The sequence below is a fragment of the Abramis brama genome, assembly GCF_963993115.1.
Source record: "Abramis brama genome assembly, chromosome: 18".
In the NCBI taxonomy this organism is placed as follows: Eukaryota; Metazoa; Chordata; class Actinopteri; order Cypriniformes; family Leuciscidae; genus Abramis; species Abramis brama.
In genome coordinates this window covers 27391462-27419098 of record NC_139980.1, presented here as the reverse complement: position 1 = coordinate 27419098, position 27637 = coordinate 27391462, and the positions used below count along the sequence as shown (strand labels likewise).

At 36.7% G+C, this 27637-nt stretch overlaps 2 protein-coding genes across 2 annotated transcripts in view; both read left to right on the top strand.

The window, feature by feature from the left end:
* Positions 1–1510: 1510 nt before the first annotated feature.
* Positions 1511–5030, top strand: hey2 (hes-related family bHLH transcription factor with YRPW motif 2). Its single transcript, XM_084091509.1, has 5 exons — positions 1511–1732; positions 2707–2785; positions 2885–2968; positions 3122–3203; positions 3607–5030. The coding sequence occupies exons 1-5, from the start codon at positions 1650–1652 to the stop codon at positions 4269–4271; spliced, it is 993 nt and encodes a 330-aa protein (XP_083947635.1). The 5' UTR covers positions 1511–1649; the 3' UTR covers positions 4272–5030.
* A 1997-nt stretch (positions 5031–7027) lies between these two features.
* The window catches only part of pex7 (peroxisomal biogenesis factor 7), a 29233-nt gene continuing 8623 nt past the window's right edge, over positions 7028–27637 (top strand). The window contains exons 1-8 of the mRNA XM_084091370.1: positions 7028–7430; positions 7507–7564; positions 8082–8232; positions 8321–8398; positions 9378–9486; positions 22701–22807; positions 23782–23895; positions 25562–25617. Coding sequence (XP_083947496.1) covers positions 7325–7430; positions 7507–7564; positions 8082–8232; positions 8321–8398; positions 9378–9486; positions 22701–22807; positions 23782–23895; positions 25562–25617 — 779 coding nt within the window. The 5' untranslated portion in view covers positions 7028–7324. The remainder of the gene's footprint in view (positions 7431–7506; positions 7565–8081; positions 8233–8320; positions 8399–9377; positions 9487–22700; positions 22808–23781; positions 23896–25561; positions 25618–27637) is intronic.

Genomic DNA, 27637 nt, shown 5'->3' with positions numbered 1-27637 from the left:
TGTGCTGTCTTCACCGTTTAACCCAGGAAATTCACTACAGCTGGAGCCTCCAACTAGATGGGGAGCCCATGTGTGAAAGTGTGTCTGTGTGTATGCATATATTTAGGAGCGTGTTCTGTTTGTCAACATACTGTTTTGCGCTATATGAAATGCATGAGACAGGCTCCCGATAACAATGCGCACAGCAGAGTTTGCAAAGCATCACGAGACGTTACCTCATGTCTCAAAGCACATAACTTTACATTGTGTCTGCATAAGCAGGGTGCACGAAGGTATGAAAATAGATACGAAAATACATTTGGACCGAATGCAATGATTTGATGAAAATCTTTTTGGTCCTATGCCTTCCACAGACGATATATAGGCTACATTTACACGGAGTCTGAAATTCGCGTCCGAAATTTTTGCACGTTAAAAAATAAATACGACCTCGCGTTATGTCAATCACGGTTACACACAGCCTCCAAAACTTTAGTCCGTCATAAAAAAAAATTTGGATCAGGTTCGATTTTCTGCGTTTTTCACATCCATAGCAAGCATTTTGACTGGTGTTTTGACAATTCAGAGCCACCGAATGACGAATACGAAAAAAAACGCATGCGCAAATTTCGGACTTTCGGAATTTGTGCAAGGACTTTAACAAAAAATGTTTCTGGAACAAATCGCCTACCCTGCCTTTAACGGTAAAATATAGGCCTAAGAAATATAATTCTTTTTTTTTTTCTTTTTTTTTTAGATTTAAGGTAATTAAGGTAGTTTTTGCTTCTAGAAACATGTAAAAATATAGCCTATTTGTCTTTATAATATTTTGTATTTTTATATAATATATATGATAAGGCAATAGCCTATAGGCTACACTTGACCAATTTTAACTTTTTGTTGATTGTTATTAAAACGACTATAACTTTTGTAGGTAGAAGAATATGGTTTTGTTTACTTTTATTTTACATATAATATATAGCGTTTAAATCTTTCAGTAACCTAAAAGTAAAAGGCTACACATTTGCACGTGAGGTAACGTTAACCATAGCAACGGAGCTTGATCGCCGTCTGTGTGATGGTAAGTCGACAAAACATTCTGTCGTTATTTTAATATTAATATAGATTTAAAATAAATATATAACATTAATTGTTCTTCTATTTAAAACGTCTGCAGGATATTTGAAGGTTAGCTAACTGTGCAAAGGGAAGCTAAAACAATTTAGGATGCGCGAGACGAACCTGAACAAACTTACTGACAGGAATTCCTTCCTTAAAAATTCGCGCGCTTAAGTATACATTTTGGCAAGTCACTCTGCATCCTGAAATTAGCCTTGCCAGAAACCCTTTACCTAGATTTCCTGCCTATCTGCACACTGTGTCCAAGCTCTGTCAGGCTGTGAAACACCGTCGCCTTTCTTGTGTAAAGTGTTTCTCACGCTTCTGGGGCCCTCGGGTGCAGAACGCGAGTGCTGAAGCTGGGCAGAGTCAATTATCAGGGGAATGAAGTTTGAGACCTCCATTCGGTGGCTCGGGGCGTGTTTTCTTTTTTTTTCTTTCGGTGGGTGTTCCCAAAGCAGGACGTGGGCGTGAATGCGAGACTGAGGCTCCAGCGGTTCGTGGGAAAGACGCTCAGAGTGTTTGGTGACTGTACCTGTGCGCACTGCATCATGAAGCGGCCTTGTGAGGACAGCACGTCCGACAGCGACATGGATGAAACTATTGATGTGGGAAGTGAGAATAACTACTCGGGGTAAGCATGCATGCATGGGATGCTTGTTTGTTATTCTGTAGCTGAGGATTCACTTTTAGGTGTTATCTTAAGATCTTTCCCTTTGGACATTTTTACATGTATAAATATATATAGGCCTGTAATATAATTAAATGTATTATTTAAAAACATTCTAGTTAACTTATAAGTTGATAATTATAATTAAAAAATATTTAAAAAAAATAAAATATAATTTTATATTAATTTTATATTAATTTTAATATTTTAATATTTTAATCTTAGACATTATAGATAAACTCAGTTTGTATGACACACACAAAAAGCTTTGGTAATGCCTAATAAAATGAACAAACAGTATGTAATGCTCAACAGGAAAATAGTTAGAATGTCACTGTTTAATGTAATGTAATATTGTTCATATATGGTGAATATACATAAACTATTATAGTTAACTAAATAAAGTTTGTAACTTAGTTGTATATTGTTATGTTACCTAAAAATGTGGAATGAACTGTTTTAATTTGAGTCAAAATATTATTTAATATGACTAAATCAAACATTAGACTACATTAGATTGCATCGACAATAATTTGATGGGTTTGATCAAGTGGAAATGGATCCTAAATGTACCAATTGTATGTAACCATTTTTTAAAGTATTGTTTACATGTTACTAAACATTATTGTAAAGTTTTATAGACAGTTCTATCTATTTGAATGTAGGCTATATATATTAATGGACTTTTATATTAAGTATTTATGTTTGGTAATGACTTACAACTGCAAGTTTTATTGAAGTGTTAACAGTTATCACTGTCAAACATTAAAGGTAACCCTTAAAATGTTTCATGTGGTTCATATTTAAATTAACTGGTTTTGTTAGTCGAAAATCAAAAATATAATTCAATAGGACTTGATCAAAAAAGTCATTTTAATGGTAACTATGAACACTTTTTACATTGTACTGATAAGTTTTCATTCCTTTCCCCCCCAAAGTCAAAGCAACGGTTCATTTATAAGATGTGGCTCACCTACCACAACATCCCAAGTCATGGCTAGAAAGAAGCGGAGAGGGGTAATTTATAACTTTTTAGATAATTTTCATATTTGTTAAAATCTTTAAAATACTTTATTAAGAATCCTGATTCATTGTTGATTGTTTTATATATTGCAGATCATTGAGAAAAGACGGAGGGACCGAATAAATAATAGTTTATCAGAGTTACGTCGTCTGGTGCCAACAGCATTTGAGAAACAGGTGAGTTCACATCCCTGTGTGCTTTATTATGCTTTATGAAAGTATTATTTCTAATAATAATTATAATAAATCAAAAGTAAGTGGAAGAGGATGTTGCCACATTATTTCATCAAAGCTATCATATTAAAAACATATCCTATTTCTTCTCCCAAGGGATCTGCCAAGTTAGAGAAAGCGGAAATATTGCAGATGACAGTGGATCATTTGAAGATGCTCCAGGCCACAGGAGGAAAAGGTAGACTGCTTGTTATTGACTCCTGTATTGCACTCCACCTAACGGCGTAGTGAAACTTGAGCACAGAGTTCCCTTTTGACCAGATTAAAGTGGAAATCAATGTTAATGGTAGGATTGAACTCGTGGGAAAGTGCCGGCAGGACAAAAGAAGCACTTGACCCTGGGATTGTGTTTGCTTTCATAAATCCATGGGAGGGGAGTGGGGCCACATTCACAGGCTGCACTGTTGGGGGTTTGTTAGGGCTTTCCAATGAGTGTTAAAACCCAAGCAGAGGGGAGACAAAACAAACATACAAACAGGTCAGGTCACAATCCTAGTCTGCCTAGGTTTAGCCTCTCCAACACAGTGGGGTTGCATTTGATTCATCATGATAAAAGCCTCACTTCTCTCTGTCTCTTTCAGGATATTTTGATGCTCATTCTCTGGCCATGGACTTCATGAGCATTGGCTTTCGGGAGTGTCTGACTGAAGTGGCGAGGTATTTGAGCTCCGTGGAAGGTCTGGACTCCAGCGACCCGCTCCGCGTCCGCTTGGTTTCTCACCTCAGCAGCTGCGCCTCGCAGAGGGAAGCGGCCGCCATGACCACATCCATAGCCCATCACCAGCAGGCCCTCCACCCGCATCACTGGGCTGCCGCTTTGCATCCCATCCCCACTGCGTTTCTGCACCAGACCGGACTTCCATCCTCAGAGAGTTCCTCTAGTAGGCTATCTGAGGTTCCTCAGAGGGGTGCAGCCCTGCTGACCTCCTCCTACACCCACAGTGACTCCGCACTCAGAGCGCCCTCTACAGGCAGCGTCGCTCCTTGCGTGCCGCCGCTCTCCACCTCGCTGCTTTCAATATCGGCAACCGTTCACGCAGCGGCCGCCGCGGCTGCAGCGCAAACCTTCCCTCTGTCGTTTAGCGGATTCCCGCTCTTCAGCCCCAGCGTAACGGCATCTTCGGTGGCTTCTTCCACCGTGAGCTCTTCCGTTTCCACATCCACCACATCCCAACAGAGCAGCGGGAACAGCGGAAGCAGCAGCAAACCATATCGACCGTGGGGGACTGAAGTGGGAGCGTTTTAAGTGTTGGATTTGCTCTTGTTGCATCTGGACGTCTTCCACACTTTGTACATAAAGGAAAGAAAACAGCTATTGTGCCTGCTTTGGTCACCATGGGCTTTTTTTCTCTACACTTCCTGTGCACATATGCAACATCAAATCTGGGAGGGAAAGAAAGACAGACTTTTACACATCACACTGCGTGGACACCCGTAAGGAGTGATTGTCATTTTTAAAGAAAAATACTTTTTTAACTTTGGGTAAAGGACTGCGCTATGGGATAGTGCCTGCATAAACACTGCTAAAATGCTGCAATTGATATGTATGCTTTGATATTTCTCCATAGAAAAGCATATTGTCAGATTTTCACAAACACACACATAGTTGATTTAGAGTTTAAATAAAAAAACAGCTTGTTCAAAGACAAACCAAAGGTTTTGCAGATAATCACTAAAGTGAGGTGTGAATCAGTTTTGTAATCTATGATTTAACAATCCAGTTTGTAAATCTGTATATGTGTAAGATTGTAACTAGAGTTTATATTGAAATTAGATGAGTTAATTGGTATGATGCACTTCAATCACTACTGGTTTTTTTGGGGGGGACGGGATCTTCTCCACTTTACACAATAGGCCTACTGAAAGTTTTTAAAAATAACATTCACTAATACTCGTATGTGAGATTTTCTACTACTGTAACTTTGTGACCTTTTTAATAACCCTACCACGCTCTGTAAGATGTAACCTTTTTCTATGCAAAAAAGAAAAAAAACTGATGTCCCTGAAGAAACTGAGTGTTTTCTTTCATTCTGGCGCATATGCCATAAAACCATCATTCCATTTGCCTTCACCACAACAGATCGTGGAATGTTATGAGAGAAAGTAATTGTTTTCCCATAGCATTATTTGAGTTCTTGAAATTGTACGGTCGAAAAAAATATTTGCGTTCTTTTATGTGTTTTTCTAATAATGCAAAATAAGCCACTAAAGTCAAACAAACAACTGCAATTATAAGTGCTACTTCAACAGTAATAAATCTGTCGACAAACTTTGAAGTAAGCTGCAAACACATTTATTGAATAAAACGCATACATCAACAGTCAGTCGTTACAGTCACCAGCAATTTTTTCAAATATGTTCCCTTTTATTTATGAAATGTCTCAATGCCATTGTATGCTGACGCTGCAACAATGTCTTAAAAACAAAAGCAGTTCTCATTTGCTGTTTACTGTTATTTGAAGGCACGGCCCCTCAAGGTCCCCCTTGGTCCCTCAGGGACAGCTCAAGTCAAAACTTATGTAGCTGTTCTGGCGGGCGTGAACAAACCGCCGGTCGGACTGCAGTAGTGTGCACCACATGAAAGCACAACAACACCAGTCACTCCTCCCCAAGATGGGTCTTTATGCCGGCCTAATCCAGTCCCTTTATTCCAGGGTCTGTTAGACAGATTTACATTAGTAAATCACTGTCACACCATTAAAGTCCTTAAGAGAAAAAGTATCAGCATTTCCAAGTGAATGGGGATTAAGGAAAACAGCGCCTGCTACCCACCGGCAATCATGGGAAAAGTGCGAGGCCATAAATCCGCCGGTTATCTGCTTTGGAGCGGCTGGTTCTCACGCCGGGCCCCTGCCTTTGAAGTGGCCGTCATATATCAAGGCCGCACATGATCTCCCCAAAACATCACACAGGCAAAGAGTCAGTGGTGTGAGCGTGGTCAGTAAGCCTGTCAGCTTCATTACTTTCCACACATGAAAATGGTTTAGCTACTACAAGATGTGCTTCATAAACCAGGCCACAAGATAAAAGCAGCATATAGATATTCACAGCTCAGACAGGTCATATTCTTGGCTCAAGGGCACAGTGAGTTTGCACACAGTCATTTAGGCTTTTTAACCTCGACTGTTTGGGATTATCTGGAGTATTTAATATATAAAGTGTGTATGTATATATATATATATATATATATATATATATATGTATATATATATATATATACATACATATATGTGTGTATATATATATATGTATATATATATATATATGTATATATATATGTATATATATATATGTATATATATATATATGTATATATATATATATATATGTATATATATATATATATATATATATATATATATATGTATATATATATATATATATATTGCATTACCTTTATTATAATGACTAGGTCCTAACCCTGAACCTACCCCTAACCTGAACTTAACCCATGGCCATGGTTACCTTATATTAACCAGTACTTTCTTAGGAAAGTGCACGTACTGTAAAATATTACTTTACAAATTATTTGACATACCTCGGAATACCATGTAAATACTACATATGCATGACATAAATACATAAAATATTGCATAATTTAGTCCTATGGAATATATCATAGTGCCAGAATTATTATCATAAAACTAAATGAAGTGTCATTAGTAGTGACACTACATTAATGATGACACTACAAGAAAATGTTTTAAATTATTAGATGTGTGAAACCTGAAAAGGCAAAAAAAAAAAAAGTGATCTTACCAGAGAAATGCTGCCATCTGGTGCGAGATCATTTTAAGCTGCAACTTGTTCTAAATTCAGTCACTCGTTTTTTTGCAAATACGTGCGAATGGTTTTATTTTATTTTTTATTTTATTTTTCTGATCAAGCTTTCATTTTAGAAAACCACCTTGAATAAAAAAGGAAAAATAGCATATTAATGTAAACAATCATAACCACATATGGCGTCATCCTCACCCGACCAATCACAGCTTTGCGTTCTTTACGCAGTCAAAACACGGAAGTAAACATCTGGTACTTGGGTACACATCTTTGGTACACACATGTTTTGCCCTACATTTGAGTGTACCTGGCAAATGCATTCATTTCTTAATCTACTGTTGTATTAATTGTTGGGAATTTATCGAACTTTCGCCGTCATTGACAAGTGCTTGGTGTTTTACCTCAAACAAAAGAAGTTATTATTACATGTGATTACATATTTGATGGACTTTAGAGCCAATAGTACAATGACCTAGGGGCTGTTATTTCTGTATTATATAACGTTAGTTATTAGAGAGTATGAAGTCGTTTAAATCTCCAGGACGTCATGGATATGCGGTGGAGGTTTCACCTTTTGTCGCTTCTACTGTCGCCTGTGCTTCCTCTCAGTATTATGGAATAGCAGGTAATATTAGTTTGCATGACCATGGTTAGATGATATTGACGTAAATGCCAATGAAAACCTTTTTTGTGTCTTTTAGGATGTGGGACACTTCTTGTGCTGGAGCAGAGAGAAGCAGATGTTTCACTTGTGAGGAGGTAATTTGCATTTTTTTAGGGAATTAAATAAAGCATCTGCAAATGACGGTGTGTGTCATAGATCACCAAAACCAAAAGAAACAAACAACAGACTACTGTTTAGTTTATGTATTTATTTGTTATTGTTTTTTGTGAAATTATGTTGCTTTACGGTAATGAAAATCATCCCACAAATATTACTATGATATACAATTAAAACTGTATTAAACAAATGTACTTTTTTTTTTTTTTTGCATTAAGAATTTATAATATTGGGGAAGTTTTCGTAATTGTCATGAAAGTAATGTTCCAATGCAACAAAATCGTATTGGACCTGAAAATGGGTTCTGTTTTCTTTGAGCAAAATATAATGTATTATTATTATCATCATCATTATTATTATTATTTGAAATTATTCAGTAAACATCTAGAATCATTTCTTTGCAGATAACACTTTGGTTTTGAATGCATTGACATTCATACGTTTTTGAGTCAGCGATGTGACTGATCGTTCAGTATCTTTTTGTCTCATGGGCAGTTTTGACTGGAATAACGGCCTCTTCGATGTGACGTGGAGCGAGAACAATGAACATGTGCTGGTGACGGCAGGAGGTGATGGATCTTTGCAGATCTGGGACACGGCTAACCCGCAAGGTCTTCTGCAGGTGCTGAAAGGGCACACACAAGAGGTCAGTTCACACTTTTAACTTCCAAAACAGCATGTTAAAGCTTCCTGCACTTCATAACCTCTAGACTGCAAAACATCTGGCCTTACAGGTGTATTCAGTAGACTGGAGTCAGACACAGGGAGAGAACCTGGTGGTATCAGGATCTTGGGATCACACGGCAAAAGTGGTAAGTGGAGTTTTATGTCCGGTTGACAGTATGTCAAAACACACAAGTGTCAGTAATGTTTTTACCATGTGTCACTATAGCTTTGTCTGTTACAGATTGTTTGATATGCACTTTCACTTTACTGAAATGATGAACAATGAATATAAGAATGACAGTGTGACAAATTTACATGAAACACCGCAAGTTATCCTGTCAACTACAACTATAACTGTGTTATCAAAACCATTCCACACATGTAGCGGGGATTGTTTCAAAGAGAGGGTCAAAACGGGATCGAAAATAGCAAATAGCCTATTACTTCTAAATTAGGATGTTGTTTATGTACAAATATTTCTAACATTACAAGTGGACCTCAAAGAAAGAACATTAAATTAGATTTACATTTATTTTAAATAAATGCAGTTCTTGCAATACCGCAGTATGTATTATAAATTATTTTTCCATGCACATCATTATTATTTAAAAACAAAATACAATCATAATAATTACTATTATTAAAATTAGTATAACAATTAACCATAATACCCCCCCTTGCAGCAACATCATATTATGGAGGCTTGTTTACACCACTTTTTATGTGAGGAAAAAAAGTTAGAATGTTGAGATAAAAAGTCAATTTTTTTTACTTTTATTCTGTGACGGAAACAAGCTTTCATAACATCATAGCAAACCACAACAATTTCCGATGGACAAAATGAAGTCCTGTCCTACAGTTATATCTTGTTCGAGAAGCCGTTTCACTCAGATATACTTCACAATAGGGAAGAAAAGACAATCGCAACTTCCGTTTCATGCCGAACTAAACAATGCTAAATACAAATAATTAAATGCAACTAACCATATACTCATGTATTGTTGGGATACCAAATGAAACCGATTTGTTTAACCTTTAAAAGAAAGATGAAAACATTCTTTCATGTGCATTGGCGATCAAACATACTGCTAATGATGTTACATGGTTGTCCTGTTTTCCACACAGTGGGATCCGGAGCGATGTCAGTTAGTGAGCTCCCTGCAGGGTCATGAGGGTGTCATATACAGCACCATCTGGTCTCCTTATATCCCAGCATGCTTTGCTTCAGCCTCAGGTAGGATAATGAGCTGTATCTGTTCTCCCATGAAGCTTGGAAGGATTGCTGCTTTCCTTCGGGAAATTTGCTGTGTTGGGATGCAGACTAGAAATACTATATAATCTAGGGGTGATCAGACATGCATATGCAAGTTTGTAGATTACATTTTTTGGGAAATATGCTGTGTATTTTACTATCAGGACAGGTTACCTTTTTGCTAATTATATTTTGAGGGATGGGAGATGACCTTGGGATCTTGAAACAGTGTTGTTTTACTATCATTAAGAAACTAGATTTTATTAATAATTAGATTTATATATATATATATATATACAGCGGGGGAAATAAGTATTGAACACGTCATAATTTTTCTCAGTAAATATATTTCCAAAGGTGCTATTGACATGAAATTTTCACCAGATGTTGGTAACAACCCAAGTAAGCCATACATACAAAGAAACAAACAAAAATAAGTTCAGAAATTAAGTTATGTGTAATAATGTGAAATGACACAGGGAAAATGGAATTGAACACATGAAGAAAGGGAGGCGCAAAAAGGCATGGAAAGCCAAGACAACTGCTGAAAACTTACAGTAATTAAAAAGCAATCCAGCCCCCTGTCAGTGGAAATTAATAACAGCTGGTTCAGTCCCAAATGATGGCCTACAAAAAGGTCTCATTGCCAAGGTGTCACACAAGACACATCTCATGATGGGTAAAAGCAAAGAGCTGTCTCAAGACCTTCGCAACCTAATTGTTGCAAAACATAATGATGGCATTGGTTATAGGCGCCATTCTTGGCAATTTATTTTCCCCCGCTGTATATATTGCCCATTTTTATTTTAGATACATTTTTAGTCATTTTTGTGTATTTGAAATTTATTCGTTTTTTTATGTGTCCATAGTTTTTGTTCATTTTTATTTCAGTTTTAGTTATTTTAGTACATCAAATTAAACTAAATGATAATGTTGCCTTGGCAAATAGCTGAAAGAAAACAAGTTTGTCTATTTTATTTGATCAGTTAACATTTATTTTATTTCAAGTATTTTATTTATTTTTAGTTATTATAACCTATAATATTATAACCCTAATACCTATGATAACCCTGTAGTAAAATGCCTAAAACCAAACTGTTAGTAAATCGCTTGTTTGTGTATATGCCATGTTTTGATTTTGCTGTAATGTTTGGCTCATTAAAATTGCATTGCAGGCAAATTATACACTAGAGAGCAACTTATAAGTTACAGTAAATAAGGAAATACAGTTTGTGTTTTGAGACATGTAGCACCATTTCAAAATCTCATTCCCCTCAATATTAACAAAAAACAAATTGAGGTGCAGACTGAGCTTGTGTTATTTAATTATGTCTAGTAGGCAAATGATTCACCTCATCATTCAGTACCATCATTCACCCCATGAGGTCAGCAGCGAGCTTTCATCATCCTCTTCAGCTCGCTTTTTTTTCTTTAGTTTTGAATTTTAATTTAATGTGTTAATTTAGTACAACTAATTATGAGGAAAATAGCCCAAAGTAAATGTAGTTAAAGGGATAGTTCACCCAAAAAATGATTGTGATGAAAAAATGATGAATCATTTACTCACCCTCAAGTTGTTCTAAACCTTGAACGAAGTTCTCTCTCCTACTGTTTGGTTACCAACATTCTTTTAAAATTGCATCAACTGAATAATCAGCCCGTTTACCCGTTTTATTTTCGAGTTTTGATTGATTGGGCGATATCTGTAGGCCTACTTTTTATCTATAGGCTACTTTTTTTTAACTTATCGCAAAATTACTTTACACCAGTTTGCATAGGAAATATTCCTTAAGGAAAAATCACTTTAATGACTACTTAAATGAAATATGTAGGCCTATATATATATAAGGCCCACTACCCCGTCACAACTTTTCTGACATGTTTTGTAAACATTATAAACATTATAAAATACATTCAAATCAGCATCAGTGTCTATTTTAGCAAAAATTCCGAGCAAGGTGGACAAGACTTAGAGACATATTTTAGTCACAGTTCAAATAATTTTATTAACTTTGAATAGACTTTTAATAAACTTTGTATTTGTATGTGTATTGATAAAAAAAAATTAAACAAGTAATAATCTTCTGCTACTGAGATGGAGGAAACATTTTTTTTTTAAGAAGTAAAGTTCACAAGATTGCTATTTACAGGGTTCTCAAGTCTCACGCATTGGCCGTGAGACACACGCAATTCAACCAGTTCACACGCTCACACGCCACACCATGTATTTCTCACGCTGAAAAGGCAATGCCAACCAAGTTGTCCTGCAAGCTTTATATATGACGTTGTGTACGAGGCGCACGCACACGCACCATACGTTCGTTACTAGGTAACCAACAACATCGCGCGAACGCGCTGGGTTTGTGCTGGTGTAGTCTCGCGTAGCCAGACCTTCAGACTGACGGCTGAAGGTCTGGAATTCATAGCAGCTTTCTTTGGCCAAGGCCCGCCCATAAGGCCGTTTGACCGACATGTCAAACAACCAATTACAGTTCGTTTCGTTCAGTGTCACGTTTCGTTGCGTGGAAATGTCCCCACAACAACAGATCGGCGTGCAACCATAGACTGCAACAAGTCAGTCAGCATAGAAAATCAAAGAAGGAGAAGAAAACAAGCAGTAAGTCATTGATCTGTTTGTGCACGTATAACAACAATTGCGTCTGCATTACCACATCTGATCAAAACACCGAGTAAATCAGTAGGAAACGCAATTACACGTCTGCGCTTTGTTTCCAGGCGGACCGAAAATAAACGCGACACTCGCGCCCCCCGGAAATCCGATAAAATTCAACCAATCAGATGACGACTTCGACATTCCTGAAGTGTTTCCAGTTAAGTGTACCATATGCATCAGACGTTTAGCCAACGTTCCGTGGGCGTGACGTCTGAGGCTGAGACTAGTGCTGGTGTAACGCATTGGTCAAAAAAAAGTCAGCGTTAGTTTTTTTTTTCTTTTCTGACAGACCAGCCCATGAAACACGTAGATCAGCGGCCCATTGGTTCTTTTCTTGATTGACACTGGGCTGGCCCAATCACAACTTTAAACGAGTGAGCGAGCGTGCAGCAGTGTCAGTGTGTATCTGTCAAAATAGTCAGCGAGATGGAGAAGAAACGCAAGGAATGTGCAGAGAAATAGCGTGAAACAATAGAAACAGGCCCTTAAAGCAGACACTGTAAACTGTGTCAAAATATACAATATGTTTTCTGCCCTTCATCAGCTCCTGTGATGATGATGATAGTGAGGAGGATCTGGATCAGGAGAGAGATGAGAAAGTGTAGAGCCTGCGGTAAGCAGAACTACTTTCAAAACACTTAGCAGCTAGGCCATGTCATGAGTGTAGGAACCCATAACCCAGTTACAGATTATTTCCACATCTGCATAGTTGACGATTACCGCAATTCACTAGAAATCTAATGAGAGGCGTTTGTAAACCATGTTTTCCGCCAAAATAAAAGCTTGATGCAGTTTGCGTCAAAATAAAAGATCATGTGCTTATCTCTTTCAAGTATAGAAATAGGTACAAATCTAATTATGAAAGTTTCCTTTATTTTTTAGTGCATTTGTTTTTACAAAATATGGCTATTACTGTCATTGGATTAATATTATAACATTATTATGTAGTGTAATGTAAATAGACACTGTAACTAAAAGAGGTTTACATTTTTCTTTGTTTAATTGGCACACTGAATATGGTTTGGAGCTTTTAATTTTGAACTCTCAAAGTGCACCAGATTGATGAATTTAACATTAAAATGCACAAAATTTTCTTACGGGGGGGGGCATGCCCCCGAACCCCCCCTAGAAGGACAGAGGTCCACCCACCACAATTTTACCAAAAATCCTGTAAGAAACACGGGTATTGCTATGCCAATACAGCTTATAGCTTGTTTTTTGGATTCATCACTGTGGAGTATAGTTCAACTGTATTAATAAATGTCACATTTTTACTTATTTCATCTGTTAACTCTCACTCATTCCTACACTCACTCATTACATGGCATTAGTGGTTTTAAGGAATAGGAGATGGTATGCATATATTTAAGGGCGTGCAAAGATGGGTGGTGTGTTTATGATCATATAGTGGGCCAGTCTGGGCCAAAATGCCAGGGCCAATTTTTTGTCCCAGTCCAGCCCTGCTCTTGTGTACACACACACACAAACACACACCTTAATACTCTAATATGTCATTTGTTCACAATGTCCCACCACACAATAAATCATTATACCATTTCGACTAGACACATTCAAAATGCAAAAAGATTTTCCAAACTGTTTGGAGCAATTTGTTATATTTTTGTATATTTGTAATTTGAAATATAACATTAAATAGTATATTTGATGTGATGAATTGCTCTGTCATTTATCAGATTTACCAATTGTTATAATTTCAATTTGTGCTGGTTAATTATGAACAATGGGTAAAATTGGGGGGCGAGGACAGGCGGGGGCGGGGCTCCATTAGGGCTCCTCCCCTAACCGCATGTGATCTCACTCCAAGCTTTTGATAAAACTTGAGAACCCTGTATTTATCTTGATCAAACTGTTCCGTCATCAGCTCTTCCTCAGTTCTGCACTGCAGAATAAAATAGTCATCCTCTGCTGCAGTTGTACGGATTCTTAATGTGTTTATTGCAACTACATTTCATCTTTTTCTCATCAAACAACCAGACTAACGAATGGTTCGACACAACCCGTACCGAGGAGCCTAGACAGGGTTTTCTTCTGTATAGATATACTGTAAATTACTGTAAATACAGGGTAAATGATGACTGTTGGCCTACCATGGTAAGTTTAAAATAATAATAATAATAATAAATTAAGATATAAATCAATATAATTCGTTGTAAATTAAATATTTTAAACACTAATACAAAAAAAGTTCATGCATGAACTGTCATTCAGACTGACTATCTAACAACCAGAGAACAGAACATCAGAGATATTAAAATACATACTCTTCTGAGTTTTATGATGTAGGCCTTTTTTATTAAAATGTATTAGCCTATAATTTATATCTCAAGGATGCGCTCATGTTGAGAGGGAAACACGCATTATATTATTAGGCTAGTCTATTCAGAAATAGTGTAAAAGACCTGCAAATAAAATATAACATTAACATTATATACACTATTAATAACATATGCGTATTTTACTTCCCCTTACTGGCTAGCCAAATCCTTAAATGAATGGTATCAGAAAACAACAAGAAATGAAAAATAAGTAACCACTTATAATAAAAAAAATACATTGTAGCCTATAAAAATAGCCCATTGTGCCCTTTATTACAAACAACCTTTAGCCTATTTTAAACAAATTTATTTGAATCGAAACTGAAACTATACCGCAAAGTTGGGTTCGCGCATCTTTCGTTCGGTCCAAAGTTTCCATATTTTTAATGTAACATTTGGATGCTAACTGTATAAATGTAAAGAAGGCTTCGTAGGCTACTTCAGTTGAGTCCTAATATACACGTATAGGCTATCAGCATCTTCACAGCAAGGGAAATTTGGAATAACAGCAAGTAGCCTTGGTGGCGACTGTCGACACAGCCTTAATTGTACAACAACATACAATTCAAGCAGAATAACCTTTTATCTGTTTGGTTGACTGCGTTTTAATATAATAATGAACAGGCTGCGATGTCAAGTTAATGCCAGAAGTGAACCGATGTTGTTAAAGCGTGATGCGCCGGCGCCATCACTTGGATTTGTTCCTCAGCTGGGGAAATAACTTAATACTTTATCGTTTCATACTCTTGTCATTCGAAACAGTAAAATGTATATTTTTATTTGTGTACATTCAAAATGACGACAAAATGTCATGCCTTTGAAAAAGAAAGAAAACAACATGATGCGGACGTGTAGAACTTTATCCAAGAGCTGTTGTAAAGCCTATAAACAATCTGTTACAGTAATTTCCTATTATCTATGCAAAAGTTTCTTTACAACCATATTGTTAAAAGCGTTATATAAATGAAGGCGACTTGACTTGACTAGAAATCGAATATTCAAGCTGTTTATTCAATTTTCTACCTCAGAACGAAAAACGTTTTAGAAATATTGTTTATAAAACAAAAAAGGAACTCTTTTCTAATTTTCTACTTTAAATATTAAATAAAAAAACGACTGAACGAAAGATACACTGATTCAATTACACTACCAATTGCAGTTTGAATAAAAAAATTCAAACCTTTATCTAAAATTTATATTTTTATATTTATCTTTTTTAGACTTTCTTCTGTGAACACAAAAATGTTTTGCAGAATGTTCATAGAACAGTCATCAGCATCCTTTGTCATCATTTGCTTTCATATTTTTCATACAATGGTTGTAAATGGATACTGAGGCTGCCAATGCCTGATATTCTGCTTAACATCTTTTGTGTTCCTCAGAAGAAGGTCCTCCTGGTTTGGAACAAGTGTGAATATTTTACCTTTCTTGTTAACTATCCCTTTAATATTTTGTACTTTTTTTATGTTAATATTTTGTTTCTCCCCTATGTTGGCAACGTAATACATAAATAAATGATACATACATACATCATCTGTATTTCCACATTTGTATTAATGATGCTATAACGCAAACCGGAAATTGTAACGCGTGAGCACACAAAACTTTCTCATGCGCACACGATAGTTTCACACGCGAAAGTCCGTATTATTATTTTTTTGAAAAGGTCCCCTCAGGGGCTCCGTAGCATAATCATGATTGCTTGTACTATTTTTTTTTTTTCTGTATCTGTATATGTGTGTAAGAAGACTCACAAGGGTCTCATGAGCACACATTTTTTTAAGATGTATCAGGGGCTGATGAGCACATTGCAGCTCTAAACCTGCAGGCTTTGCCATCAGAGCACAGGGGTCATCAGCTCCAAACGGCTCTCTTGTGATCTTATCAGCAGCACATTGGGCCTGCAGCACCCACTCACTGCTGATGTGATCTCAGAGTCTCAGTGTCTAAAACGAATAGTTCATCTAGAAGTTTCCTAGAAAGAAAAAAAATCGAGCAAATTGTACCATCATTTACTCACCCTCACGACGTTGCAAACCTTAATTTATTTATTCTGTGGAGCACCAATGGAGATATGCATCAATTTATAATGCATTTTATGCATGAACGACGTGACGAGGAGTCAAGCACCCTTTATTGTGCATCAGACATTAAAAACTGGCCCTGAATTCATTCCACATACACACATGAAGCCCATTTGGTTCCTTGAGAGATCATATGCATAAAATCTCATTCATGTTCATTCATATTGAGTTGAGCCCTCCTCAGGAGCTGAAGTAAGAATATCACACTCCTTTGCTGATGGAGGACCCTTTTCTTTTGCTATTAAATGTTGACACCATGTGTGTAATGGGATGTGTCTGAAAATCAATACTAAATCCCAGTACCTAATGCCGAATGCAGAGGCGTCACAATAGGGCAGGCAAGCCAGGCAATTGCATGGGGCCCAGCATTTTAAGGGGGCCCCCGAGGGCTGATCATTCAAACAATCAGGAATGTTAATATAAAGACGCAGCAGCATCTCCGCATCCCCCTTATTGGGGCCCTTCTCTCGTTACCTGGTTATGCTTTTACCGCCTCGCCTCAGCCTTTTTCAGACTGGAGCAGCGCTTACTCGCTGTATTTAGCAATACCGGTATTTAGCATGGCCGCTCACTCTAACCTTAACATAGATAAATGTTCGCTATTATTAGGCGCATATCCAAGTGTTTGTGCGGAGTGTGGAGCGCGCACTGCATGACATGGAGATGGAGGCGCCGACGCGATTACTTGCATTTTCCTATAAACAGTGGAAACAACTTAAAATACTCAATTTCTGGCCATACAGAAAAGAATAATGCATCAGTCACAACTACTTTTATTTGTGTAAACTCACAATAACAAGAAAACTTTGTGCTTTTGTAAAATAAAATAAAACAATCAGGCTGCGCTTTCATGGTCTCCGTGAACTGGAGCGCACCTCAAAAATAAACAGAGCGTATAGGCTACTAGCCTCACATACATGAGAAATCTATCTATATAAAGCTTGAAATGTTCACTTTTAAACAACACATTTACTATAGTTGACATTATTTCATTAGTAATAATAAGTATCCAGCTCTTTACATTAAACTAGTTGAGTAAACAATAAGTTAATGAACTAATAAAACAAATATTAAATTAAGATGCTAACTATATATTTCTAAATAGCATTGCTTGTTCCACCACGCAAATGACAGTTTTTAAGGTGACAATCTGTTACACGTTTGAAGATTTACTGTATCTTGAAAATTGTTGTATCTTCTGTTATAAAGGTGAAGATTAATATATATATATATATATATATATATATATATATATATATATATATATATAAAAAAAAATAAGCACACAAAATATTTGTAAAAAATAAACAACTTATGTTCTGTTAGATGTTCTGTTTTGACTACTTTTTGAATTTTGTATAATAATATCGATAATGAAGATATATTAACAAAAAATCTTATATATTATATAAAACATATATATATATATATATATATATATATATATATATATATATATATATATATATATATATATATATATATATATATATATACACTGCTCAAAAAAATAAAGGGAACACTTTTTAATCAGAGAATAGTATCAAGTCAGTTAAACTCCTGGGATATTGATCTGGTCAGTTAAGTAACAGAGGGGGTTGGTAATCAGTTTCAGCTGCTTTAGTGTTAAAAACAGGAATGGTTTTACAGGTGGAGGCCACTGACATTTTTTCCCTACTCATCTTTTCAGACTGTTTTTCACCAGTTTTGCATTTGGCTAGGGTCAGTGTCACTATCGCATGAGGCGATACCTGGACCCTACAGAGGTTGCGCAGGCAGTCCAGCTCCTTCAGGATGGCTCATCAATACGTGCCATTGCCAGAAGGTTTACTGTGTCTCCCAGCACAGTCTCAAGAGCATGGAGGAGATTCCAGGAAGACAGACAGCTACTCTAGGAGAGCTGGACAGGGCCGTAGAAGGTCCTTAACCCATCAGCAGGACCGGTATCTGCTCCTTTGTGCGAGGAGGAACATGATGAGCACTGCCAGAACCCTACAAAATGACCTCCAGCAGGCCACTGGTGTGAATGTCTCTGACCAAACAATCAGAAACAGACTTCATGAGGGTGGCCTGAGGGCCCGACGTCTTCTAGTGGGCCCTGTGCTCACTGCCAATTACCAGGGAGCTCGATTGGCATTTCCCATTGAACACCAGAATTGGCAGGTCCGCCACTGGTGCCCTGTGGTTTTCACAAATGAGAGCAGGTTCACCCTGAGCACGTGACAGACAGGAAAGGGTCTGGAGAAGCCGTGGAGAATGTTATGCTGCCTGTAACATCGTTCAGCATGACCGGTTTGGTGGTGGGTCAGTGAGGGTCTGGGGAGGCATATCCATGGAGGGACGCACAGACCTCTGCAGGCTAGACAATGGCACCCTGACTGCCATTAGGTATCGGGATGAAATCCTTGGATCCATTGTCAGTCCCTATGCTGGTGCAGTGGGTCCTGGGTTCCTCCTGGTGCACAACAATGCCCGGCCTCATGTGGCGAGAGCATGCAGGCAGTTCCTGGAGGATGAAGGAATGATACCATTGAAGGGCCACCACGCTCACCTGACCTACATCCAATAGAACACCTCTGGGACATTGTGTTTCGGTCCATCTGACATCACCTGGTTGCCCCTCAGACTGTCCAGGAGCTCAGTGATGCGCTGGTCCAGATCTGGGAGGAAATACCCCAGGACACCATCCGTCGTCTCAGTAGGAGCATGTCCCGACGTTGTCAGGCATGCATACAAGCACGTGGGGGCCATACAAACTACTGAGAACCATTTTGAGTTGCTGCAATAAAATTTCAGCAAAATTGACAAGCCTGCTGCATCATTTTTTCACTTAGATTTCCGGGGTGTCTTTGAATTCAATCCTCTGTAAATTGATTATTTTCATTTCCATCAAACGATGTGGCATCCTTTTGTTCATAACACATTACCCAGTTCATATTAGTATAGATATCCAGCATGATATTTTTCCCCATTGAGATCTGATGTGTTTTCAAAGTGTTCCTTTAATTTTTTTGAGCAGTGTATATATATATATATATATATATATATATATATATATATATATATATATATATATATATATATATATATATATATATAAAAAGGGCCTCATTGATTAATTTTGCCTGGGGCCCACACTCAGTGTTGGTTCGCCTCTGGCCGAATGTGATCATGGGACAAGCGGTTTCCATGAAATGCCGCCTCAGCAAAGATGTTTATGCTGGCTTTTCTCAGAAACCACTTATTGTATACTTATGCATATAACATAAAGCCAGCATCAGGTTTTCACTTTCCATGTATGTGGCAACTTTCCACAGCTTTCATGCACAGATTTAAGAGTGCCGGTTGTGACTCTGAAAGAGTTTATATATAAACATAAAAAAGTTAAATTCTTTATGTCTCTTCAGTATGCAAATGCCAGATTGGTATTTTGGTATTTCAGTGTGACCAGTCTTTGCATGGACACTGACGTCAGTACCTCCACATGACTCCATATCTTTCACGTTTTTGGTGAGACAAAAAATACACAGAATGTGCTAAATCATGCTGTGTGATATAATGTTGACATATTTCATTGTATGAATATTTAAATAAATATCAATAATAAAATTCTCTCTTAATCTTATGATATTTCATATTAGGGTCTAAATCAATTTTATATTAAATCAGTTGTATTAAATGAGATTTGGGGTCAGTCAATTAATCATTTTATTCAGCGAGGACACATTATATATTGATCAAAAGTGATAGTAAAGGCATTTATTACGTTACAAAAGATTTAATAAAAAAAAAATCTGTTCTTTTGAACTCTTGTATCTTGATTTCCACAAAATTATTAAGCTGTTTTCAACATTGATAATAAAAAGAAATGTTTCTGCAGCAAATCTGCATATGATTAATGCAGACCTGACCTTAATGAGAATGATTTCTGGAGGATCATGTGGCCTTTGTCATCACATTAATAAATTACATTTTAAAATGTATTCAAATTGAAAACAAGATTGTAATAATATATATGTACATATTGCTTATATTGAATTGTGTGTATATAGTAGTCTAAATCTTTCTTTTAATGTTAATTTAATATTAATTTCCTATTTTGTTATGTCATCTGATAATGTATTCAACAGGGCCTACAAGTGCCGCTCTGCTTTGAAGAGACAATTTCAGCACCTCCCTTATCAGAGATTTCACCTCCTCCCACTCAATGCAGTGATAGCAGGAGCCCTGGCTTCTCTGACGGGGATGCCAGTGAAATCTTTAATACAAAACGCTTGCATGCCAACAATCTCAGTAAGAGATCTGTTCTGCTGTGATTCAAATAGAAGTGCCTAAAGCAGACCACATATCAAAGTTATTGTTAAACTTGAGCTCATTGAAATATTGATGTAATTAATTTTCCTCAAAACCTTGAAACAATTTTTATTTCCATCTGCAAGCTGCCTCCTACACATTGAGGCCCTGTTTGTGATGTTTTCTGACATATTCTCATCAGCTTTTGGAGCTGGAGTGGTGGGGCATTATGATTCAAAGATCTTAGTTGAGGATTTGAATACATTATTTTCACACAATATTTGCTGAAAACAGGTTTGCTCTTTGTTAACATTTTCATAATTTAAAAAATGTAAGATTTTTATGGTGGCTTTTCATATTTTAAAATCAAAGTCTGTATCTGTGACAAGGGTAAAATCATAAAATCGATACATAAAAAGCATTTGAAAGATATTTTTAAAAAATAGATGATGTAGGCAATAGACATAGCAAACTATCGAATTACAAAAAAAAAGAAAAAAATCATATTCATATCTATAGGTCCCATATTTTAGATTCTCAGACACTTTTTCCTGATGCTACAATGTTAAAATGGAAAATGGAACCATGTTGCAGTATATCGTGATACAAAAACACCACTCTGTTTAAATCTTCCTAGAGTACTTTAAAGTGTTTATGGGATAGGCTTAATTTATTGTGACTGCGCAGCTCAGGCAGGAACTCCCTGCGGGTCGCACTTCAGAGTGACTTTTATTTATTCCATCAGTTGCAGATCATCAAATCAATAGGGGTTACAATAGTCATTGGCATAAGTCTCCTGAGATGTAATTAACTAGAGTAAGGCTATTCATTTAAATGGAGATCGTCAATAAATGCAATGTATTTTGATGCCATACTAAGGATTGAGACATATTTTTTGAACATATTTACTCCATACTTGGTTTCTGTGATACCAAGCTAGTGTGTTGCTATTTGAGGTATCATTCATGTTCGTGCTGCAAATGGTATAAGATGAGATGCATACCAAAAATTGTAATACTTTAGGAGTTTGTTCGCAATAGTAATATAGATTCTTTCCTTAGCACACTTTTAAATGGTCACCACAAAATTCAAACTGACAATTCTTATTCTTTATGGAATATTGGAGTATTTATTATAAATGACTTATATGTGCATATCGTTTTCTTTTTAATTCATGTGCCCTTATAATCTTTAATCAAAATAGCTTTCCCTCCTCTTGGATAAAACAATATGGCAGAAAAGACTATCGCAACTTCAGTTTCAGTTTCAACTTTAAATATTCATTATTGTCTGTTAGCATATGCTTTAATATGGTTATGATGAGTTTAAGTGGTGCTTACTTGATGCTTTAAGCTTCTGCATGATATATAGTTATTTTTTTGGAACATCCTAGGTTATTCAAAGTGGAACCTGTGGTTTTAGGGATCATATGAACATTTTTCACCAGGCTGTTAGTACTACATTTATGCTTAAAAAGTGAATGATTGGAACATTTACTGCTTACTTCAGAATAGAAATTCTGTGCTTCAAGAAAGTAAGTTAAAAGTCGTAAAAAGAGATATGACGAGAAATTCCCTTTAGAAATCTGTGGCCTGTGCGGCGTACAGAGGACTGGCCAGTGACATTTCCCTCTGCGCATTTGCCCTGGGTTCATTCACGCCGAGTGCAAGTGGCCCTTGAAATTAATGTTATGGTTCAGGGGATTCTGCTGAGATCGCAGACTGGGAAATTATCTGAGAAATTTTGTGGCTTTTTATAAGATTTAAAGGTTGGACGCTTAAGAATTGATGTTCATCTCTGTTGCTATAGGGGATGGGACACTGCGAGTTTGGGATGTGAAAGCGGGATCCTGCCGGCTGGCCATTCCTGCACACAGGGCTGAAGCCCTCAGCTGTGATTGGTGCAAATACGACCAGGTGAGCATTTCCTCTATTCAGTTCATTGACTGTCTGTGGGCACAAATGGGATTTGAGTTTCAAAACACAGTTTATGATACTATATATATTTAAGTGGAGTTGTACCGAAGTGTTTCAGAGCACTTATGTAAGATAGACATAATGTCATATGAATATTTTCCTATGCATCTGTTCAGGAATGAGGTATGTTCAAAACTGCTATTATGTTCATAGTATGTTCGGTATCCAGAAAAAGTTTTAAAATACTTTTTGAGGAAATGATCAGACAAATGGCACATTAAACAAGATTATGATTATTTTTAAGAATTGAAATAAAGTATTAATGTAAGCTATTGTTCAAAAGTTTGGGGTGGCTTTTTGGTTATTTTTTGAAAGAAGTCTTTTATGCTTACCAAGGCTGCATTTATTTGAAAAACTGTAATATTGTGAAATATTACTAGAAATTTTTCTATTTTAATATGTTTTTACCTGGCACTTCAGTGTTACATAATCCTTCAGAAATCATTCTAATGCTCATTTGGTGCTTAGGAAACAATGCTCATTATTATCAGTGTTGAAATCTATCGAATTGTTTGTGGAAACTTTTTTTCAGGATTTTTTGATGAATAGAAAGCTCAAAGGAGCAGCATTTATTTGAAATACAACTTCTTTGTAACATTGAATGCCTTTACTGTCACTTTTGATTAATTTAATATTCCCTTGCTGTAATAAATTAATAAGTACCGGTATTGATATCTTTAAAAAATCTTAGTGACTCCAAGCTTGTGTATTTTACTAGATACCACTGACTAAATTAAGCATGTAATGTAGTGGAGTCATGTAGCATACTGTACTGCACATACTATTTACAATTAAACCTAGTATGCTGTAAAAATTAAATGGTGTGCAGTAGTGTTTAATTCCATTCACATTCTTTTTCAATTATGTAACAAGATCTGAAATGACATTTTCTCTCATTTCTATTCTGTTCTCAGAATGTTCTGGTCACTGGAGCCGTGGACTGCAGTCTCCGAGTGTGGGACTTACGGAACATCCGAAATCCTCTAGCTCAAATGGTGGGCCATTCTTACGCCATCCGCAGAGTAAAGGTATTTTTAGTTGGCTGGCCAACTCATTTTTAGTATTTTAGTTCAAAAGCTGGTCTTAATTTCTTCCACAAGAGTGTCTTGAATCATGTGATTTCAAGGGTCATGCAAACTTTGTGTAAAGGGGGCCATAGAGTAACATCACAAAACAGTTTGAAATATTCTGCTGGATAAAGGGTGAAGAATCTTACTACATCTGCGTTCAATGTTACATTAGTTCGGTCATTGCTTTGACTTAAATTAACTTAACAAGTCTGTTGAACATTAAGGAGGCTTGCAGCAGCTTCTGTCTGTGTGAAACTCAAAGCGTATTTCTGTACTGTATGTGACAGCTATGGATTTCCGTATATAAACAGATTATCTTTAGGGATCTGTGAAGGAAAATGTGAGCGCGTGAGTGTTCAAACAGTCAGCAATTATGTCGATTTAAGAGTTCAGTGCACTTTGCACCTGACCAGCCTGCTGCAAAACCTGTGAACAATACATACACAAATTGTCCTTCTATCTGATTTTATGCCCCTTGAGGATCCTTGTATCTCCAAATGGAGCTGTGGGAATAAAACCCACTCCAGCTGGGTCAGGGTGAAATCACAAGCTGTTTCAAGTTAATGGTTTTGCTCTCAGCTTTCAGGTAATGTTGAAATGTGTGAAATAAGGAGCTACGAACACAGAGTTTTGCTATTACACTGGGAATAGAGGAGGGCTGTGAAGCATGAGATTGTGTGTTGCTGAATATAATGATATCAAATAGCTTTGAAATGAACACTTTTTATATTATTATTATTATGTCATTTTATACTGTATCAGTGATGAAGAGGTTCATTCCTTGTCTTTCACATTTACTGTTCTGCAGATTATCTAAAAACTATTCCTGTTGGGTAATGACAATATTTGTGATGTGAATATAGATATAAGATCTCCAAGACCTAAGTTGATCAAATCATTTTAGCTTGCTAGCAAGGACAGTAAGGACCGTGGCTCACTACACATTGGGACACTGATGACTGATGACATTATTTGTTTGTTATTTAAAATACATTATAAATACTTTGCTCGTTACATATACTTTATAAGCCGCAAATTAACTATAAATGTTAGCTAGATTATGTCCATTAGCTCATTACCTGTCTAGGGATGTGTTTATGCTGAAATATTATTAAATAATGGTTTGTATTTTAATAACATCATCATTATGTGTTGTGGCTCACGTGATTTATGTTCCGTGCTTCAAAACTTCCGTTAAGGGAACATGGTGAGCTCCTTGGTTTTCATGGGGCATTGTGGGACTTTTTGGCAGCGAACGTTTCCGTGCACATGATGAGGCGGCCCTTAAAATGGCCGACTCCCTGATTACTGAACTGGGGAGCTGATTGAGACCCACCCGTTGACTGAAACCTAAAAAAGACAGAAACTGAACATGACCGTGCACTTACTGCATACTCTGAAAACTGAACAGAAGCAGAATTTCTGAACACATTCTGAGTGTTTTTTGTTGTTTATATCTACCAAATGATGAAAAGATTTGGGCCACATTCAGCTTTGGTGTAAATATTACATTTTAATGCAGTGTTCATTGATAAAGATATCAGCATGCACATCAATTGATTTTTTTTTTTTGTCCAGCAGCCACTGTATATTAATTCTTCTTTCATTTGTCCATCCTTTCTAGTTCTGCCCATTTTACAAGACCGTCCTCGCATCCTGCTCATATGACTTCACAGTCAGGTAAGCCAAATGTTTGACCACAGATGCATCTGTTCTGTTCTTCTGATTATCAACACAACATCATGTTTGCTACCTTTTTATATACAGTTCTATAAACCTAGTGCAAAATTGTCCTAGCGAATTGGAGGACTGGAACTGTTTGATTGGATGAATTAAACTCCGCAAGATGAGTCCATTTTTGAATATGTCATTGTTCTCTCTCTTTCCTGTGAGAGTTTCCTTCCTTCACAAAGAAATTACATCTGTTTACAATCTTACAGTGAGCACTTAAAGAAAAAGATAATTGAGATTTTTTTCTTTTTTTACTGAAATAATGTGTCTTCCATCAAAAACACAGTAAGATTTCTAAAGAACCTTTCCACAGTTTTCCCTTAACTATTCAAATCTACTCATCCATGTTGAGGACAGATGATCTTTCCTAGTGGCCTTTGGATGAATGGTGAAGTCTGCATTGCTGGCACGGCTGCAGAAGAACTGATCCCTTTGCCATCAGACGGCGTTGTAAAAGCCATTGATTTCATTTCAGGGTAGACTGTTTTATTTCCTTTTGCAGTGGGTTTATTCTGTTAGTGCATGGTTGTGTTTTTATTGAGCGTGGAGATTATTGCATTTCTGCACAGGGAGAATGATCATTAATAGGACCATCAAGGACGTATCAGCAGAAATCACTGTTGTAAAGCAAAAGCCAATTTTTGGTTTCATTACTTCCAAGATTGCTGGCTGCCTAGTCGCTGTAATTTGATAAAGGAACCACAAATTAGTTTTATACAAATATACCCTCAGTCTTAATAACCGTTAATTGTGATAAAGTCTGATAGATATTTTTAGGCCTTTGAAGAACATACTAATTATAATACTATAGTTAACAGAAGACTGACATTGCATTTCATGATTTGTATGCCTTTATGCTCCTGCCAGACATCTAGTAATGTTCCAGGTTCAATGAAGCTCTACCACATAATTTGTATAATTTAGATAACACTTTTTTGTAGAAAAATGAAGTGCTTTAACAAAAATACTGCTACACATTTCTTTATATATACTAATGGACATGTGACTGTGGTAATTGACAGCCTGTCAATAAAGCTTATAACTTGTTTTGAAAATTTTAAAAATATCATTCCTTAGTTATTCTGTTCTGTTGTGAGAGCCCCATAATTGATAGAGGGATGGAAGGTTGTTGTCCCTAAAAAGTGACAAAGTGACTGATGCCATGGCTGTTAGAGAAAGATTGCAGAGAGCACTTTATCTGGGCTGACAAGCTTTTAAAATGAGAATTGACTTGCACATCGAGCAGTGGTCTTATTAGAGGCGAGTTTGATTTTCCTTCCATCGATGCTAGTCACCTTATTGTTTAAACATTGTTTATCTAAGCCTGGAGGCTAAATGTGCCAGCCAATTTCGAATTTGTGTAGTACGATAATCTAAACCTTTTTATACCACCCAGTTCCCTAGTAAAAACAAGAGAAAGAAACCTGTATTAAATTATTCATGCATCCAAAAAGCTGATATAATGGTAATAAATGTATGTTTATGTGTGTGGTGGGGAGAGTCTATATGCTAAAATTAATTTAACATCCATATATATATATATATATATATATATATATATATATGAGTGAGTGTATATATATATATATATATATATATATATATACTCACCAGCCCTGCCTTAATTCTTTGTGGCTTAGATGTTACTTGATTCCATATTGACATTGGGGCTGTTTACACCTGGCCACTTCATGCGTTTTCTCAGATCGGATAGCTATCCGATCGTGAAAAGACCAGGTGTAAATGCCCTCCGAAACGCATTCGAGACGGATTTGAATCCGATCGCTCAAACCACTTCAGGAGGTGGTCTGGGCCGCATTCCAGACGAAACTGGACAAGTGTAAATGCATCTGGTTGTTGAAACCACATATGTAAATTGTACTCCTCCCAAAAATGCAACAAAAAAAAAAAACGCGTGAGAGCGTGTTATAGGCTATATGTCATGTTATAGCCAGATATGACGACGCTA